At 44.6% G+C, this 19,121-nt stretch overlaps 1 protein-coding gene across 2 annotated transcripts; it reads left to right on the top strand.

Moving 5' to 3' along the window:
* The first annotated feature begins 994 nt into the window (after window positions 1-994).
* Window positions 995-18,780, top strand: LOC137375113 (transforming growth factor beta activator LRRC33-like). Of its 2 annotated transcripts, none has more exons than XM_068041757.1 (3): window positions 995-2,100; window positions 6,284-6,408; window positions 16,302-18,780. In XM_068041757.1, exons 1-3 carry the CDS (start codon window positions 2,079-2,081, stop codon window positions 18,255-18,257), a joined length of 2,103 nt encoding a protein of 700 aa, XP_067897858.1. In that variant the 5' UTR covers window positions 995-2,078; the 3' UTR covers window positions 18,258-18,780. The 2 variants fall into 2 exon arrangements, with proteins under 2 accessions (XP_067897858.1, XP_067897859.1); XM_068041758.1 differs by having other exon boundaries at window positions 996-2,096.
* The last annotated feature ends 341 nt before the right edge of the window (window positions 18,781-19,121 follow it).

The following is a 19,121-nucleotide window of genomic DNA, read 5'->3' as shown; positions in this document are numbered from 1 at the left end:
GGGAATGGGGTGAGGCCCCAGGCGAGCAGGTTGGGGTGAGGCCGGAGACGAGTGAGAATGGAGCGAGGCCCCAGGAGAGGGGAGGCAGGTTTTTATACGGCACAGAAACAGGCCATCTAAATCATCAAAATCTATCATTGTAACCCTTTATTCCCTTCTCCCTTATACTCGCTCCTAATTCGTATGTTTGTATATGCTTATCTGCCTTCCCCTTAAATGCATTTATACTACTCAGTTCAATCACTCCCTGTGGTAGTGAGTTCTACATTCTCACCACTCTCTGGGTAAAGAGGTTTCTTCTGCATTCCCTATTGGATTTCTTGGTGACTACCTTATAGTGATGGTTTCTAGCTTTGCTCTTCCCCATAAGAGGAAACATTCTCTCTGTGTCTCCTCTATCAAAACCTTTTACAATTTTCTAACAAGTCACCCCTCAGCCTTCTTTTTTCAAGAGAAAAGAGACCAAGCCCTATTCATCCTTTCCTGATAGGTATAACTTCACATTCCTGGTATCATCCTCGTAAATCTGTTTTGCACTGCCTCTAGTGGGGGAGAAGCTCACTGATGTGAGGTCGATATCTGAAACACTGCAGAACAAAGCCAGCAGCAGCAAATGAGAGTGAAGAAGCTAAAAGATATGACAGGAATTAACACCTGAGAGGTTTTGTTCTCAGCACCAAGACAATATGCTGAGGCGGGCTTGCTGCTTTTCTCACCTCGAACACAAATGTTCTATTTAAGTGGTGCCACTGCTGCAAATCGTGCAGAGCATCTGAAACAGGATGGGTGGACCCAGAGTTGCTTTCAGATAAACTCTAGTTTCACAAGCTGACAGTTCAAACAGATACAAGGTCAATACTCAACCAACCTCCTGTTACTTTGGTGACCTGACATTACTCATGAAGTTGTTTTTGATATTGGAATAATACACCCACAAATCCAACCTCCTCTGCTATCTCACCAAACACATTCACACCAACAGTCGCAAAGTCTGAGTCTGCCCTGAGCTCGTGTTTCAGATGAGACACCAGTTCAAACACAACAGTCAATGTCCCACAGGATTGGGAGCAAGATTTCTAAGAGGGGACGCGTGCAAGCTGGGCAGCGGCAGACCAACTGACTAACTGGCCAATCACCAGGAGCAAACCAAAGGGCTGAATGGGTGAGAACATTCAGGACAGCTCACCTCTGCTGCAGTCAGACTTTCCTCACATCTCTCCTTTCTCCTCTAAAAAATGTTTGAAGAGGAATATCTGAGAATTTTCAAAGCCCTGAATTTCAACTGTGGGAATCAACGATGTGGTTGCCAAAAACAAAAGCTTAATATTCAGAAGATGGAAGCAACGACCCATCTCTCTGCAATCTACTGCTAGGATCCACACTCGGAAGTAACCCCCATAAAACATTGGTCATTTCCCAGGATTGAAGTAAATGCATTCAGTGGTGAATCAGGGACTGGGCAGATGCTGGTTATACTAGTTTACTGTGCACTTAAATGTTGCAATGAATCTTGTGAATATTTTGTGAGGAAGTACATTAGGGTAGCTTAAAAAAAACGCCAGCTCCTGTACTGTGCAAAACGGGCAATGATCCAGCAATGGGCACCTGGCCCTTTGGAACCAGTGATGTGGATCCAGCAAGTGCAGAGTTTGTTTATGGAGAGTTTGGTGCAGATTTTAGATTAAGAAAGTTTGGTGCAGAGTTTAGATTAAGAAAGTTTGGTGCAAAGTTTAGATTAAGAAAGTTTGGTGCAGAGTTTAGATTAAGAAAGTTTGGTGCAGAGTTTAGATTAAGAAAGTTTGGTGCAGAGTTTTGTTTAGGGCTTGGTCCAGTTTCTCTGTCAGCATAAATCTTTGGATCCCTGGATCACTAACTCACTGACTGACACAAGCTGCTCTCGGTCTCTCTCCATGTGACTACGTTTCCGTTGCATCTTCCGGAGCTGTGACTTTAAGGACAGATGGGTTTAGTTGCGATGTTGCAGCCGAGCCCGGATAGCGCTGCGGCTCCGGGTCCCGGTGACTGAGCCGTGGATCAGAGGACACCCACAGCCGCTGCTCCAGCCCGGAACACCAGACATGCCCGCACACTGTGAGGTCGGTAAGTGTCAGCTTTCCTGGCTGTAGCGGGACGCCACTGGGTTTCGGTAATGCTTGTAGGGATATTATTGCAGGGATCCGTGTATGTACCTTAAAGGGACAGTACAATCCTGCTAGTACCTTAAAGGGACTGCACAATTTCTGTTGGTACCTTAAAGGGACAGCACAACCTCTGCTCGTACCTTAAAGGGACTGCACAATCGCTGTTGGTACCTTAAAGGGACAGCACAACTCCTGCCAGTAAGTTAAAGGGATAGCACAACTCCTGCTAGTACCTTAAAGGGACAGCATAGCCCCGCGACTAACTCGAAGGGACAGCATGATCCATCATGCGTTTTAAATTGACATCAGGATCTCTGTATACACCTTAAAATTACTGTGTGACCTGTGCATGCCCCTTAAAATGATAATGGGATTTACATTTTTATTGTCGCTTTCACAATGTCAGGAAATCCCAGAGTGCTTCATAGCCAATGAATTGCTGTTGAAGTCCCTGAACATAGTGTTGCCTCCCAAATCCTTTCCCATGTTTCCCGAACTCTACGTTTTAATCCCTCCAATCAGGTTTACGCCCTGTCACAGAACTGAAACAGCTCTTAACAAAGTGCACTTTCCTGGTTCCACTCTTATCAATCTAATTGTAGCCAGAGAATCATTTGCAATGGCTTCTCTTCCTACTCCCACACTGTTACTTCTGGTGTTCCCCAAGGATCTATACTTACCCCCTTCCTATTTCTCATCTACATACTGCCCCTCGGCGACATCATCCAAAAGCACAGCAGAAGTTTTCTGTGCACACTGACGCGCTCAGCTCTGCCTCACCACCACTTCTCGCAACTTCTCCACTGTTGCTAAATTATCAGACTGCTTATCCGACATCCACTACTGGATGAGCAGAAATTTTTTCCAACTAAACATTAGGAAGACTGAAACCATTGTTTTCAGTCCCTGCTCCCAACCACTTTTCCTAGCTACCAACTCCATCCCTCTCCCTGGCAACAGTCTGAGATTAAGCCAGTCTGCTTGCAACCTTGGTGTCACATTTGACCCTGAGGTGAGCTTCCAACCTCATATTTGTGCCATCACTAAGACCGCCGTAACATTGTCCAACTCCGCCGCTGTCTCATCAGCTGCTGAAACCCTCATCCAAGGCTTTGTTAGCTCTATACTTGACAATTCCAATACATTCCTGGTCTGCCTCCCATATTCTACTCTCTGTAAACCTGAACTCTGATCCCCATGGTTTAACTCATACCAAGTTCCATTCACCTATCACCTCTGTGCTTGCTGACCTACATTGGCTCCCAGTCAAGCAATATCTTGATTTAAAAATTATCGTCCTTGTTTTCAGATGCCTCTTTTAGAGGCCTCGCACCCTCCCTATCTTTGTAATCTCCTCCAGACCTACAACCCTCTGAGATATTTGCTTTCCTCTAACTCGGGCCTCTTGAGCATTCCCGATTTTAATTGCTCCTCCATTGGTGGCTGCACCTTCAGTTGCCAAGGCCCCAAGCTCTGCAATTCTCTCCCTACACCTCTCCATCTCTCTACCTCACTTTCCTTTGTTAAGACACTCCTTAAAACCTATCTCTTTGATCAATCTTTTGGTCATCTGACCTAATATCTCCTTTTGTGTCTCAGGGTTATATTTTGTTTTATAATGTTCCTGTGAAGCACCTTGGGATAAATATAAGTTGTTGTTGAAGTAACTATTGTTCTGCAGGCAAATGGCTGATTAGTGCACAGCAGGATCCCACAAACAGCTGTGAGATAAGTGATTGGTTAATTAGTTTTTGGTGACATTAGATGTTGGCCAGGAAACGAGATGAACACTCCTGCCTTTCTTTGAAAACTACCCTGGGATCTTCCATGTCAACTTGGGTCCCTGGTTAATGTCCCATCCAAAAGATGGCACTGCAGCACTCCCCAAGTATGACACTGAAGGGCCACCTTAGATTATGACCTTGTCCTGGAGTGAGGTTTGATCCAACATCCTCTGATTTGGGTATGAGTGCTACCAACAGAGGCAAGCTGAAGGTCAAATGGTGCAGGGCAGTTGCCTCCTCAAGCAGGCGCCCCAATGAGCTGAATGACCCACCTCTGCAAAGAGTGTTAATTGTTCTATCAGATGGGATTGGACCTTTTGCCCAGTGTGTGGCATTGAGCAATGTGTTCAAGGATGAGGGAGATGCACACTGCTAGATTATGCAATGCATTTGAAAGACAGGAAAGGGAGAAATAGACTGCATGATCCTTTGGGATGGAAGTCTGATGGATTGAGACCAGAGACCGCGAGAAAACTTGTGAACAAGACGCTCCAATGTAGAAAGCTGCCAGAGTTTAAATTTTGTATATAGGATATCGGGATCTGACAATAACCATTCCTCCCCACTCGGATCCCAAGACCAAACAAGTCAGTCCACAGTGTAGCAACAAGACCCAGGCCTGCAACTGTTCTTTGCCTGATTTTAACTCCTGACCTTAAATGCATTGTTATGGGGTATTAATGTGTGGAGTCAGGGTGGGGCAGGGTGCCTGCAGGGGGCAAATCAGGTGGTCAGTTATCCTGGACCTCACACGCTCATCTCCCAGTGACTGGATGTATCACAACACCGACAGAGGCCGAGGTGCGCTGAGCAGTCCGATCTCTCAGAGAAGGTCCTTTTCTTGGCACTCTTTCTGGTGACATACATTCCCTATCCTGATGACGATTGAATTAAATACTCCCAAGTGATGCTCACATTACAAAACCTCAGTGTGATTGCTGTGGAATTGCACCCTATACTGGTCTCCCTCTGGTACGTTGATATTGATGTCATGATGACACACTCTTTGTGATGTGGTTGTTGTGGTACTCTAAATGTAATGGTGTGGTAAAGCTCTTCGTAACTTTGGAGCACTGATGCCCTTCAGTTCATATCTTAACAAGCAGTCAGTGATTTTGATGTAATGGTATTCTCGGTGATATTGGTGTAAAGGTCTAAGGGTGATATTGTCAGTAACACAGTCGCAGGTACTGTAGCACTTCCTCAGTACTGCCCCTCCCACAGTGCAGTACACCCTCAGTACTGCCATCTGACAGTGCAGCATTCCCTCAGTACTGCCCCTCCCACAGTGCAGTACACCCTCAGTACTGCCATCTGACAGTGCAGCGCTCCCTCAATACTGTCCCTCTGACAGTGCAGCGCTCCCTCAGTACTGACCCTCTGACAGTGCAGCGCTCCCTCAGTACTGTCCCTCTGACAGTGCAGCGCTCCCTCAGTACTGTCCCTCTGACAGTGCAGCGCTCCCTCAGTACTGTCCCTCTGACAGTGCAGCGCTCCCTCAGTACTGACTCTCTGACAGTGCAGCATTCCCTCAGTACGGCCCCTCTGACAGTGCAGCGCTCCCTCAGTACTGTCCCTCTGACAGTGCAGCGCTCCCTCAGTACTGACCCTCTGACAGTGCAGCGCTCCCTCAGTACTGACCCTCTGACAGGGCAGTGATCCCTCAGTACTGTCCCTCTGAAAGTGCACCACTCCCTCAGTACTGCCGCTCCAACACTGCAGCGCATCCTCAGTACTACCCCTCGGACAGTGCAGTGCTCCCTCAGTACTGACTCTCTGACAGTGCAGTGATCCCTCAGTACTGACTCTCTGACAGTGCAGTGATCCCTCAGTACTGACTCTTAGACAGTGCAGTGATCCCTCAGTACTGACCCTCTGACAGTGCAGTGATCCCTCAGTACTGACCCTCTGACAGTGCAGTGATCCCTCAGTACTGACCCTCTGACAGTGCAGTGATCCCTCAGTACTGACCCACTGACAGTGCAGTGATCCCTCAGTACTGACCCTCTGACAGTGCAGTGATCCCTCAGTACTGACCCTCTGACAGTGCAGTGATCCCTCAGTACTGACCCTCTGACAGTGCAGTGATCCTTCAGTACTGACCCTCCGACAGTGCAGTGATCCCTCAGTACTGACCCTCCGACAGTGCAGTGATCCCTCAGTACTGACCCTCCGCCAGTGCAGTGATCCCTCAGTACTGACCCTCTGACAGTGCAGCGATCCCTCAGTACTGACTATCTGACAGTGCAGCACTCCCTCAGTGCTGTCCCTCACATCAGTTGGGTTTGATTAGAGCAGAAGCTTGCTTGGCAGTGAGTTTTGTGATGGATTGTGTTCTAACCTCTTCTCTCTTTGTAGGTATAACTGTGAGAATGGAGCTCACAGTCCTGTCCATTTCCCTCATTCTCAGGGCACTGGTGATGCTTGATAGAGGAAGCAATGTTGAAGCCTCTTTGGTGAGATCTCTGGGGAGCTGCAGAATGGTAAGTTCTGAGGACTCAGTGGAACAGTAAGTTCCTGTTGTGGCACACCATTTCAGTTCTTTGGTACTGAGGTTTCAGCTTTGATATCTGAGGCCCGAATTTAACTTTACCTCACCCTTGCATGATGCGGGTGCTACCAGGTCGAGGGCCAAATTTACATCCAGGGTATAACTTGGAAATCTGACCTGAATGCTCCCTGTTCTTAAAGTGTGTGTTAGGTGAAAATTGGGGCTTCAGTTTCTGCTGAGTGAGTTGGGGGTATACAACGGACTTCTGCCAGGGCCCAGGGCCTGAGAGGAAAAAATGTGTGTGTGAGAGTTTCATTTGAGAACATGAATGAGCCAGCTTGTAATGCCATCCAGAGTTGAATAGCTAGTCACCATACATATCTATATCATTACAGCAGTGACTAAGTGTCCAACATTGCAACAATGACTATGCTTCAAGAGGATTTCACTGGCTGTAAAGCACTGTGAAATGTCCAGAGGCAGTGAAAGGCGCTATATAATTGCAAGACCTTTTCTTATATTAATAAACCATATCCTTCAGCACCTTCAGAAATGGCAGCAAAGAAATGTTACACTTTGCAGGGATGAGTACCTGGGAGGACTAACTCTCTCCAACCAGTTCAAACAAGAGAAGTTGACTACCACCATTTTGGGGGAGGAACAATCGGAATGAGCACCTCACTGTAGAGTTGGCTAAATGTTAAAACTATATATAAATATGTGTGTGAAAAAACCCAGTAAGAATGCAATGGACCTTTACCCAGAGAGGTGTGTTTGGAACCTGCCAGCTTCAGGGCTGGAGATGTTACATGCTCGCCATGCAGTATGCTGTTCTTGCCTTTTGATCATCTGCTCTTGCTCTTGACGACTGCTGCACTAAAACCCACAGAACATCCTGTTTTGACACACCCAACCTCCCTGCGGTTTTCATAAAAAAAAAGTTGTACTACAGATCCAGTGCTGTGAACATTCAAGTGAAGCAGCGGTCATTGTTGGAGTGTATAGCTCTCACTTGTAGGGGTGGCCTCTCCTCATTGTTTGGTCCTTGCGTATGTTTCAAAATAATCATTATGCAGCTTTAAACTGTGGCACTACTGAAAGCAATTAACATCAAGTCGAGCTTTTTGAGGGGCTAGTTATTTATTAACAGTAGTAATTTTACTGGGGTTCAGCTTTGCAAACCATCCCAATGAGTGAGCCCATTCCTCCTGTGTCCCAGAGTGTGCCTTTACTAGCCCAATATCTGGGTCAATGCAGCAGGTGCAGGATTGGACAGAGAGTTCTCATCACTATACTCCTCAGGATTGATTCCACCTCCCTGGATTGATTCCATGTCCTAGGAATGTTTCTACTTCCACAGATTGATTCCGTGTCCTACAATAAATGGTAGGATACTTAGAAGTTGAGAGGAATGGAGGGACCTTGGCGTGTATGTCCACAGATCCCTGAAGATTGCAGAATGGGTGGATGAGGTGGTTAGGAAGGCATTCAGGATACTTTCCTCTCTTAGCATGGAGGTTATGCTAGAACTGTTTAAAACTCCAGTTAGGCTGCGGCTGGAGTTCTGCGTACAGTTCTGGTCACCACATTACTAGAAGGATGTGATTGCATTATAGAGGGTAGAGAGGAGATTTACGAGAAGGCTGCCAGGAATGGAGAGTTTTAACTACAAGGAAAGATTGGATAGACCGGGGTGTTTTCTTTGGAACAGAGCAGGCTGAGGGGAGATTTAATTGAGGTGTATAAAATTGAGGCGCCTAGATAGAATGTATAGAAAGTGTATAGAATTTCCATTAGTAGAGAGGACAATAACCAGGGGGCATAGATTGAAGGTAATTGGTAGAAGGATTAGAGGAGAATATTTTCACCCAGAGGGTGATCGGGATCTGGACTCAATGACCGAAAGGGTGATAGAGGCAGAAACCCTCACTGTATTTAAAAAATAATTGGATATGGACCAAGAGCTGAAAAGTGGGATTAGGCTGGATCACTCTTTTTTGGCTGGCAAAGACATGAGGGGCCAAATACCCTCCTTCTGTGCCATAAATTTTCTATGTTTCTTTGTCCCAGAATTTATTCCACACTTCCCAGGATTGATTCCACATCCCTGGATTGAGTCTAGTTTCCGGAACTGATTCCACTTTCTAGGATTAATTTGACGACTCGGGATTGATTCTAGTTCCTGGGATTGATTCCATGTCCCAGGAGTGATTCCACAAACCTGGATTGATTTCAATTCCTGGGCTTGACTCCATTTCCAGGATTGATTCTCTGTGTATGTTAATCGAACCTGGGAGTGTAAGAGTAATCCCTCTTCTGAACTGAACTGTGCTTTCATAGGTGGGAGTAATAATAACTTTGGCCATGGTGTAAACAGGCGATATGGATTCAGCACCTGTTATACATCTCTAACCATTGTCACTTCTTTGACTCCAAAGTTAAAACGATCCCCGTGTACTTCAGTCTCTCTGAAGAAAGATCAAGAAACTGCTTGGTGAGATGAGGTTTGATACAAAGCGATAAGCTGCTTTGATTCAGAGTAAGGTGAACATACAGAACAAAAGCTATGATCTTGGGCACGTCATAGAATCATAACATGGTTGCAGCACTGAAGAAGGCCATTCGGCCCATCGTGTCCACATCAGCTCTTTGCAAGAGCAACTCACCTCATCCCACTTGCCCGTCTTTTTCCCGTAGCCTGCAATTTTTTTTTTCTCTTCAGAAAATTATCAAGTTCTCTTTTGAAGCCACGATTGAATCTGCCTCTACCACACTGTCAGGCAGTGCATTCCAGATCCTAACCACTCGCTGCATAAAAACATTTTTCCTCATGTCGCTGTTGCTTCTTTTGCCAATCGCTTTAAATCAGTGTCCTCTGATCCTGAACTTTCAGCCAATAGGAACAGTTTCTCCAGCCCGAAAAACACTTGTTCCCAACTACTCTCTGTCTCCTTTCACCAATTTTGTATCCATGCTGCTACTGTCTTGTTTTGGTAGTCCATGTACACCACATCAACCACATTACCCTCATCAACACCCTCTGCTCCCTCATCAAAAAACTCATGCAAGTTAGTTCAACATGATTTGTCCTTAACAATCATGCTGGGTTTCCTTAATTAATCCACATTTGTCCAAGTGACTATTAATTTTGTCCCAAATTATCATTTCTAAAAGCTTTCTCACTACCAAGGTTAAATGGACTAGCCTGTATTTGTGGGGTTGTCCTCACACCCTTTTTTGAACAAGAGTGTAACATTTGCAATTCTCCAGTCCTCTGGCACCACCCCTGTATCTAAGGAGGACTGGAAGATTATGGCCAGTGCCTCCATAATTTCCACCTTTACTTCCCTCAGTATCCTCGGATGCAACTCATCCAGTCCTGGTGACTTATCAACTTTAAGTACAGCCAGCATTCCTAATGCTTCCTCTTTATCAATTTTTAGCCCATCCAGTGTCTCAACTACCGCTTCTTTCACTGTGATTTGGACAACATCTTCTTCCTTGGTAAAGACAGATGCAAAGTATTCATTTAGTACCTCAGCCATGCCCCCTGCCTCCATGTGTAAATCCCTTTTTAGGTCCCGAATCAGTTCCGCACCTCCTTTTACCGTCCTTTTACTATTTATATGCCTATAGAAGGCTTTTAGATTCCCTTTTATGTTAGCTGCCAGTCTCTTCTCATACTCACTCTTTGCTTCTCTTATTTGTTTTTTCACTTCGATATGCAGACTGGTTATTGATTTTATTATCTACCTGACATCAGTCATATGCAACGTTTTTCTGCTTCTTCTTACGCTCTATCTCTTCCATCATCCAGGGAGCTTTGGATCTATTTGCCCTACCTTTCCCCATTGTGGAAATGTAACTTGACTGTACCTGAGCTATCTCCTCTTTAAAAGCAGCCCATTGTTCAGTTATAGTTTTGCCTTCCAATCTTTGATTCCAATTTACTTGGGCTAGATCTGTTCTCACTCCATTGAAGCTGGCCCTCCCCCAATTAGTTATCTTTACTCTGGATTGCACTTCTATCGCTAATCTGAACCTTATGAATTCAGTAAAGGAATGCAAAGGGATTGATTAAGAAGGGGAAAATAGAGTACGAGAGCGAGCTTGCAGAGAACATAAAAACTGACTGTAAAAGCTTCTATAGATATGTGAAGAGAAAAAGATTAGTGAAGACAAATGTGGGTCCCTTACAGTCAGAAACGGGGGAATTTATAATGGGGAACAAAGAAATGGCTGACCAACTAAATACATACTTTGGTTCCGTCTTCACAAAGGAGGACACATATTACCTCCCAGAAATGTTGGGGAACATAGGGTCTAGTGAGAAGGAGGAACTGTATGAAATCAGTATTAGTAGGGAAATGGTGTTAGGGAAATTGACGGGATTGAAGACCGATAAATCCCCAGGGCCTGATAATCTACATCCCAGAGTACTTAAGGAAGTGGCCGTAGAAATAGTAGATGCATTGCCGGTCATTTTTTCAAAATTCTATAGACTCTGGAACGGTTCCAACAGATTGGAGGATAGCTAATGTAACCCCACTATTTAAAAAAGGAGGTAGAGAGAAAACAGGGAATTATAGACCGGTTAGCCTGACATCAGTAGTGGGGAAAATGCTAGAGTCCATTATAAAATATGTGATAGCAGAGCACTTGGAAAACAATGACAGGATTGGACAAAGTCAATATGGATTTACGAAAGGGAAATCATGCTTGACAAATCTACTGGAATTTTTTGAGCAAGTAACTAGTAGAATAGATAAGGGAGAACCAGTGAATGTGATGTATTTGGACTTTCAGAAGGCTTTCGATAAGGTCCCACATAAGAGATTAGCGTGCAAACTTAAAGCACATGGGATTGGGGCTAAGGTACTGACATGGATAGAGAACTGGTTGGCAGACAGGAAACAAAGAGTAGGAATAAACGGGTCTTTTTCTGAGTGGCAGGCAGTGACTAGTGGGGTACTGCAGGGATCAGTGCTAGGACCCCAGCTATTCACAATATATATTAATGATATAAATGAGGGAATTAAATATAATATATCCAAGTTTGCAGATGACACAAAGCTGGGTGGGAGTGTGAGCTGTGAGGAGGATGCAGAGAAACTCCAATGTGATTTGGACAGGTTGAGTGAGTGGGCAAATACATGGCAGATGCAGTATAATGTGGATAAACGTGAGGTTATCCACTTTGAAGGCAAAAATATTTCGGCAGATTATTATCTGAACGACAATAGATTGGGAAAGGGGGAGGTGCAACGAGACCTAGATGTCCTTGTGCACCAGTTGCTGAAAGTAAGCATGCAGGTGCAGCAGGCAGTTAAGAAGGCAAATGGTATGTTGGCCTTCATAGCGAGAGGAGGGATGTCTTGCTGTAATCATACAAGGCCTTGGTGAGACCACACATTGAGTATTGTGTGCAGTTTTGGTCTCCTTATCTGAGGAAGGATGTTCTTGCAATGGAGGGAGTGCAGCAAAGGTTCACCAGACTGATTCCTGGGATGGCAGGACTGACGTATGAAGAGAGATTGGGTTGATTAGGCTTGTATTCGCTAGAGTTTAGAAGAATGCGAGGGGATCTCATAGAAATCTACAAAATTCTAACAGGACTGGGCAGACTAGATGCAGGAAGGATGTTCCCAATGGCGGGGGAGTCCAGGACCAGGGGTCACAATCTAAGAACAAGGGGGAAGCCATTTAGGACTGAGATGAGGAGGGATTTCTTCACTCAGTGAATGGTGAACCTGTGGAATTCTCTACCACAGAAAGCAGTTGAGGCCAAATCATTAAATATATTCAAGAAAGAGTTAGATATAGTTCTTAGGGCTAAAGGGATCAAGGGATATGGGGAGGAAGCGGGAACAGGGTACTGAGTTTGGATGATCAGCCATGATTGTATTGAATGATGGAGCAGGCTCGAAGGGCTGAATGGCCTACTCCTGCTCCTATTTTTCTATGTTTCTATGTTTATGATGCTATAGTTGTTGTCCCCTAAATGTTCCCCTACTTTCACATGACCCATCTCATTCCCCAGAACTCAATCCAGCAATGCTTCCTTCCTCATTGGAAATCAAATAGATTCTGTACTTGACCCCTCTAGGACATCCTCTCTCTCCAGCACTGTAATGTTTTATTTCATCATTACAGCGACCCCTCCTCCTTTCCTTCCTTCCTTCTCTATCTTTCCTGAACACAATGTATCCAGGCATATTCAGTATCCATTCCTGCCCTTTTTTGAGCCAGGTGTCCTGCAGCTCACCAACCTTATTTACCACACTCCAAACATTCATATACATGCAAAGTGAACCTAATTTAGACCTTTTGGAACCACTCAGCAGGTCTGGCAGCAGCTGTGGAAAGAGAAGCAGAGTTAACGTTTCGGGTCAGTGACCCTTCTTCGCTGACACGAAACGTTAACTCTGCTTCTCTTTCCACAGCTGCTGCCAGACCTGCTGAGTGGTTCCAGCATTTCTTGTTTTTATTTCAGATTTCCAGCATCTGCAGTATTTTGCTTCTAATTTCGACCTTACTGCATTCCCGCTTACTCTGATTCCACCTAATGCCTTACTATTTCCCAGTCTAGTGCTGTCTGTCTCTGCCAATTCTCTGTGCACCTCAGTTTTCCTCTCTAAGGTTACTTCCTGGTTCTCAAAACTTTGTCAAGTTAGTTCAAATCCTTCACAATAGCATTAGCAAATTGCTCCACAAGGATATTGATCCCGGCTCTGTTCAGGTGCAACCCATCTGGCCTTTACAGGTCCCATCGACCCCAGAACCGATCCCAATGTCCCAGGAATCTGAAGCCCTCCCTCCTGTGCCATCTCTCCAGCCATGTATTCATCTGCTCTCGCTTCCTATGTCTATACTCACTAGTGCATGGTACTGGGAGCAATCCGGAGATAGCTACCATGGAGGTCCTGCTTGCCAGTTTCTTTCCTAGCTCCCTAAACTCTGCCTGTCGGACCACATCCCTCTTTCCACCTATGTTGTTGGTTACAATACTAACCACAACCACTGGCTGCTCACCCCCCCCCTCAGAGTTCTCTGCAGCTGCTCAGTGCCATCCATGACCCTGGCAGGACAATTTGCCTTCATATAATAATACAAAATAAAAAATAGGCCACACTTCGCCACATCACTGAGTTGCCTTCCAATATGTTCTATAACCTGTCACCTCGTCATTTGAACTTTCACCTTGCCTTATCAAGGCTATTGACAGTAGTGTCTCCTTGTCTGAAGCCTTCCCATGACTGCCTGTGGCTGTTCCTCTATCTGTTGCTGTTCATAACCAGAAGGATCAAAGACTGTCTAATGCAAAGAGTGTGAGAAAGTTAACAAATTGTTTCTCATTTACAGTCTATGAACAGACAACATCAAAATTACCTTATTTGCATTCTGGTATTTCAGACCCCCTTTTAAAAGGTTTGCACAGCTACACTGTGTTTTAAAACACATTTAAAGAAAATTTTCCAAATCCTTTCTGTGTGGAAAATGCATCAACAGAATGTTGAAACATGACATATTTTTCTTGGCTCTGCAGCAGTGTGTGGTGGTAAGAATAACATTATGCTCGTTTAAATTCAGGAGTTTTATGCTGCTAGCCCTCCTTGAAATGTGAACAATGGTACAGGTGAAGTTGTGGTGGAATTGAGGTAGAAGATCAGGCATGATTGTACTGAATGGCACAGCAGGTGGAAGGACCAAATGGCCTAGTTTAGTTTAGAGATACAGCACTGAAACAGGCCCTTCGGCCCACCGAGTCTGTGCCGACCATCAACCACCCATTTATACTAATCCTACACTAATCCCATATTCCTACCACATCCCCACCTGTCCCTATATTTCCCTACCACTTACCTATACTAGGGGCAATTGCTAATGGCCAATTTACCTATCAACCTGCAAGTCTTTGGCATGTGGGAGGAAACCGGAGCACCCGGAGGAAACCCACGCAGACATAGGGAGAACTTGCAAACTCCACACAGGCAGTACCCAGAATTGAACCCGGGCCGCTGGAGCTGTGAGGCTGCGGTGCTAACCACTGCGCCACTGTGCCGCCTACTCCTGCTCCTATTTGTTATGTCCATCCATGACCAATCTCATTTGTCCCAAACTGCTCAGAGCAGCTTATGAAAGAAATGGTAAACACCAGCAAAGTCACACTTGTCACATGTACACAAGAAAGAGATAGTGGGGGACATTTTGAGATGGATTCGGGGAGGGGAATGACTTACTGCCCTGTTCATGCTGCAGAGAGGCCATAACTATTTTCACAATGGCTGGCCACTGGCCACTCAGAGCCCTCTCCATTTCAGGCAGTGGTGATGTGGTGGTGGTGGTGGTGGCGGGGACTTTTAATATGCTAATCAGGTTCCTGTGGCCCCCCGATTGCTACTATAGGTCAGTCTGCACAGCACAGCTCACACTCTGCACAGTGTCAGCTGGAGCTCCAGCCAAAGATGAGTCCAGAAGGTGACTTGTCATTTTATTTCTGTTGGGCCGGGAGGAGCAGCCACACAAGAACAACTTGTGTTGCTGTTGTCATGGAATCACCACCCTCCTAGGCCTACCTTCTTCTGCCCCCAGGCACCCTTCTCCGTATTGAAGCAGCCCAGAGCAGGTGGGCCCGGTTGCCTCTACAGCCCACTGGCCAAATGCTAATGAAGCCCGGCCCTCAAAACAAACTGGGGCTGCCATCAGGACTATCCCAGCTGACTGCCTGAATACCACCTGGAACGGGTGGGCCACAATCTACCCCAGAGTCTTCAGGAGACAAAGGGACAAGTAAGAGAGAATATTGGCCCCAAGAATGGCAGATTGCAAGAAGTAACCATCAAATGTTCCAAGATGACCAGAGGACTCAGAGCTAAGATAGTTGGCAAAAAAAATCCAGTGGTGAGACAAGAAATATTTTTTACACAGTGACTTGTGGTCTGGAATGCACTGCCTGAAAGGTGGAAGCTAATTCAGTAATAACTTTCAAAAGGAAATTAGATAAATACTTTAAAAGGAAAGTCTTGTTGGGTTATGGAGAGGTCGTATAATCTAAATTGTACTATTCTGAGAGAGTTGCAAAAACAGAGAGGCCTGGAGGTGCATATTCACAAATCCTTGAAGGTGGCAAGGCAAGTTGATAAGGCAATTCAGAAAGCGTATGGGGTACTTGGCTTTGCAAATAGGGAATTGAATAAAAATTAAGGAAGTCATGCTAAACCTTTACAAATCTCTGGTTAGGCCTCAGCTGGAGTATTGTGTACAATTATGGGCACCACACGTTAGGAAAGCTATCAGTGCTTAGGAGAAAATATAGAGGAGATTTACTAGGATGATACCAGGGATGAAGGACTTCAGTTATATGCAGACTGAAGAAACTGGGTTGTTCTCCTTTGAGTAGAGAAGGTTAAAGAGAGATTTAACAGTGGTGTCCAAAATTATGAGGGGTTTTGATAGAGCAAGTAGGGAGAAACTGTTTTCTCTGACAAGTGGGTCAGTAATTAATGGTCATCGGCTTAAAATGATTGGCAAAATTAACTAGAGGGGAATTGAGGAGAAACTTTTTCACACCGAAGTTTGTTATCTTCTGGAATATGCTACCTGAATGGGTGGTGGAATCAGATTACATTGGAACTTTTAAAAGGCAATTGTACATGTATTTGAAGAGAAAATAATGTGCAGGGTTATGGGGAAAAAGCTAGGGGTGGGACTAAATTGAACAGCTCTTTCAAAGAGCCAGCGCAAGCGTGACAGCTAAATGGTGTTCTTCTGTGTTGTAAGGTTCTATGATTCTATAGTGACCTTCCTCTGAGCTGTATCATTCTCTGTTTTTTGGTGGTAACCTGAGTATTGTGACTAATGTCCAATTCACCATTTGTGTTGTAGGTTGACACGGTGTCATTCTGCCAGGGAGGGAGGTTACATCATGTGCCAGTGGACCTGCCTGTTGAAACAGAGGAGCTCCTTCTTAACGGAAATGAAATTAAAACAATAAAGAACAGGTCACTTTCTACATACTGGCGTCTGCACACACTGAATCTGAGCGGGAATCAGCTTGAGCTCATTGAGTCTGGAGCCTTCAATCACAACAGGAACCTCAAAGATTTGAACCTAAAAAACAATCGGATTGATTTAAATTATCTAGAAACTCATTTGGCACTAAGGACTCTCACAGCTTTCACTAGATTGGATTTATCTGGGAATCGACTTAATGAAGTTGTGGCAAGCTACATTGTTCAAAATCTGACCACTCTGGAATATCTATCTCTGGCCAGAAATTTCATCATGAGATTGGAACCTAGCACGCTTGAGGGTCTTGTCCAGCTTCGAGAACTAAACTTGGAGAACAATTATATCTTTGAAATTGAAAGTGGGACATTTGAAGGTTTGAGAAGTCTAACCAGGCTGAACCTTGCTCATAATCACATCCCCTGCATTGTGGATTTCAGTTTATACCAAGTAAAAACATTAAACATCAGTCACAATGTCGTGGAACTGTTTTTAGCCAGAGAAAGTGAGATTGAATTTCAGCTGGAAACTCTGGACTTGACGCATAACAAACTACTGTTTTTCCCGCTCTTACCAAAACACAAGAAGCTCAAGATGCTGTTGCTGTCAGACAATGAGATGAGTTTTTACGGTGATCTGATGAATGACTCCTCTGCTGAGATTCACTTCATCCAGATTGTTGGAAATGTCACCAACATTACTTCCGTGAATCTTTGGGATGAGGTGATTTCTGTAAGTCTACCAGAGCTGCAGGTTCTGGATATGAGCCGGAATTCATTTCGATATCTTCCCCATGGATTCCTCCGAGGAATAACATCATTATCAACTCTACAACTCAACCAGAACTGTTTAAAGAACTTCTCTCTAACAGAGGAGGATCCTTTTCTCTTTCTTCAGACAATTGATCTTAGTCAAAATCAACTGTCTCATCTAAATTTCAATGTTAGCAAGCTAGAGAAGCTGAACTATTTTAATCTCAGCTTCAACAAATTTGAATCAGTGCCTTCCGATCTCTTTACTAAGATGCCTCGGCTTGTAACAATGGATCTCAGTCACAACAATGTCTCTGTTTGTGACTACCCTTTAGAAAATGAGAAAAGGACTTTAAACGCAAGTTGTGCTGCGTTGGCGCATATCAAATCTTTGAAACGACTTTATCTATCCAATTGTGCATTGGTGACACTACCAGCCAATGCTTTTGTTGGCTCACCATTAACCCATCTAGATATATCATCCAATACTGGACTCAGATTGGAGGCAAGCACATTTCAAGCTGTGGCCAAGTCATTACAATTCTTATCTCTCAAAAAAAATGGCTTAGCTTCCAACCAGTTAGATACTGGCCTACAAGTGACTTTCAGCAACCTCATGACTTTGGACTTGTCTGAAAATTCCATAACAAGTCTTCATCCTGCACTGAAAAACCTTCCCCTAAAATTGCTGGATTTACGTAAGAACCAGCTGTCCTCTCTTCAGCAGGATGTGCTGCACAGTCTTTTGCACAGTCTTCGAGTTATATTCCTGAGTGGCAATACCTTTGACTGTTGCCAGCTGAACTGGTGGACGTCCCTGATCAATACCAAGACACTGATTATTCCTGATAGATCTGAAGTCACTTGCAACACATCTTTCAAACTGGAGCACATTGATAGCATTTCCCAGTATACCAAAATTAACTGCAAAGTCGATAACACTGTTTTAAAATATTTTTTGTTGTTATTGCCAACAATTCTGTGCATTCTCACCATTTGTGTGATGGTTCTACTCTCTTTAAGTTCCAAGTTGTTGCCTAAATATGTGAAAGCTAAATGTGGATCGGGAGCTGAGTATTAGCTGGAAACCTCTCAGTCCGGACCAGCGCAAGGCACTGCATACACTGGCACATGGCGAGAAATTGCAGGTGTGCTGCTCAAGTAGGTAAATGCACCTATAGCTTCCCAAAGTGCAGTGGTGGCAAGTAGGGCAGCTGCCGTGGATTTGGCAATGTTCGCACCGCTGTTTGAAAGCTGGGTGTGAGTCGCACAAATGGAGTGATTCTCTGCGAGGCACTAATATTTGAAACGAGAGCAGGTGCTTTCTACTAACATGTTGGTCAAGCTTCCTGAGCACATCTGGCAGGAGCTGACTGAACACTGCATTCACTACTGATGGAAACTGGATGTACCTCCTGAACTTGCACAAAAACTTTGCATAATATTTATGGTGTAATTATTAAGCTCTGTATTCACATGTACAGAAGAGGTAAAAGCTCACCTATGTGGGCTGTAGGTTTAAGAATAAGTATTTTTGGAAGATAAAAACTGAACTCAAATAACCCAAGATGCATTAAACTTTGAGCAGTATCCTTGTTTTATAAGCTCTTTGTGAATTTCTTGCCTGAGAATGTGCAGTGGGTCAGTGCTGGTAAATGGAACACTTTCCCAGTTTGAACAGTGCTGTTTGCTTTTCTGATCATTGCGCTGATTCTAACCCATTCATTTGAAAGGGTTAATGCATTAACTCCGGTGTCCACATCAAGCAGACCAGCCCGACTCAGAGTATGTTTTTTTTTCTACTGCTTCGCAACAAGGAATTTGAACCCAAACCTCAGAAGAACATGACCTACTGCTCACTTGTAACTTTGCCCACACACCAGCATCCTGCCGCCCCTTTGAGTGAGATTGTGAAGCCGGCACAGCTTTTTACTGTAGGCCAACA

The sequence above is a fragment of the Heterodontus francisci genome, chromosome 11, assembly GCF_036365525.1.
Source record: "Heterodontus francisci isolate sHetFra1 chromosome 11, sHetFra1.hap1, whole genome shotgun sequence".
NCBI classification, from domain to species: Eukaryota; Metazoa; Chordata; class Chondrichthyes; order Heterodontiformes; family Heterodontidae; genus Heterodontus; species Heterodontus francisci.
Note: the sequence above shows the minus strand (reverse complement) of the source record. Positions and strands in the feature narration are given on the sequence as shown.

Coding starts and splice junctions, on each gene's coding strand:
- LOC137375113 (XM_068041757.1), top strand. CDS start 2,079: ATGCCCGCACACTGTGAGGTCG. Junction 2,101..6,283: donor GCCCGCACACTGTGAGGTCG/GTAAGTGTCAGC, acceptor CTCTCTTTGTAG/GTATAACTGTGAGAATGGAG. Junction 6,409..16,301: donor CTCTGGGGAGCTGCAGAATG/GTAAGTTCTGAG, acceptor TTTGTGTTGTAG/GTTGACACGGTGTCATTCTG.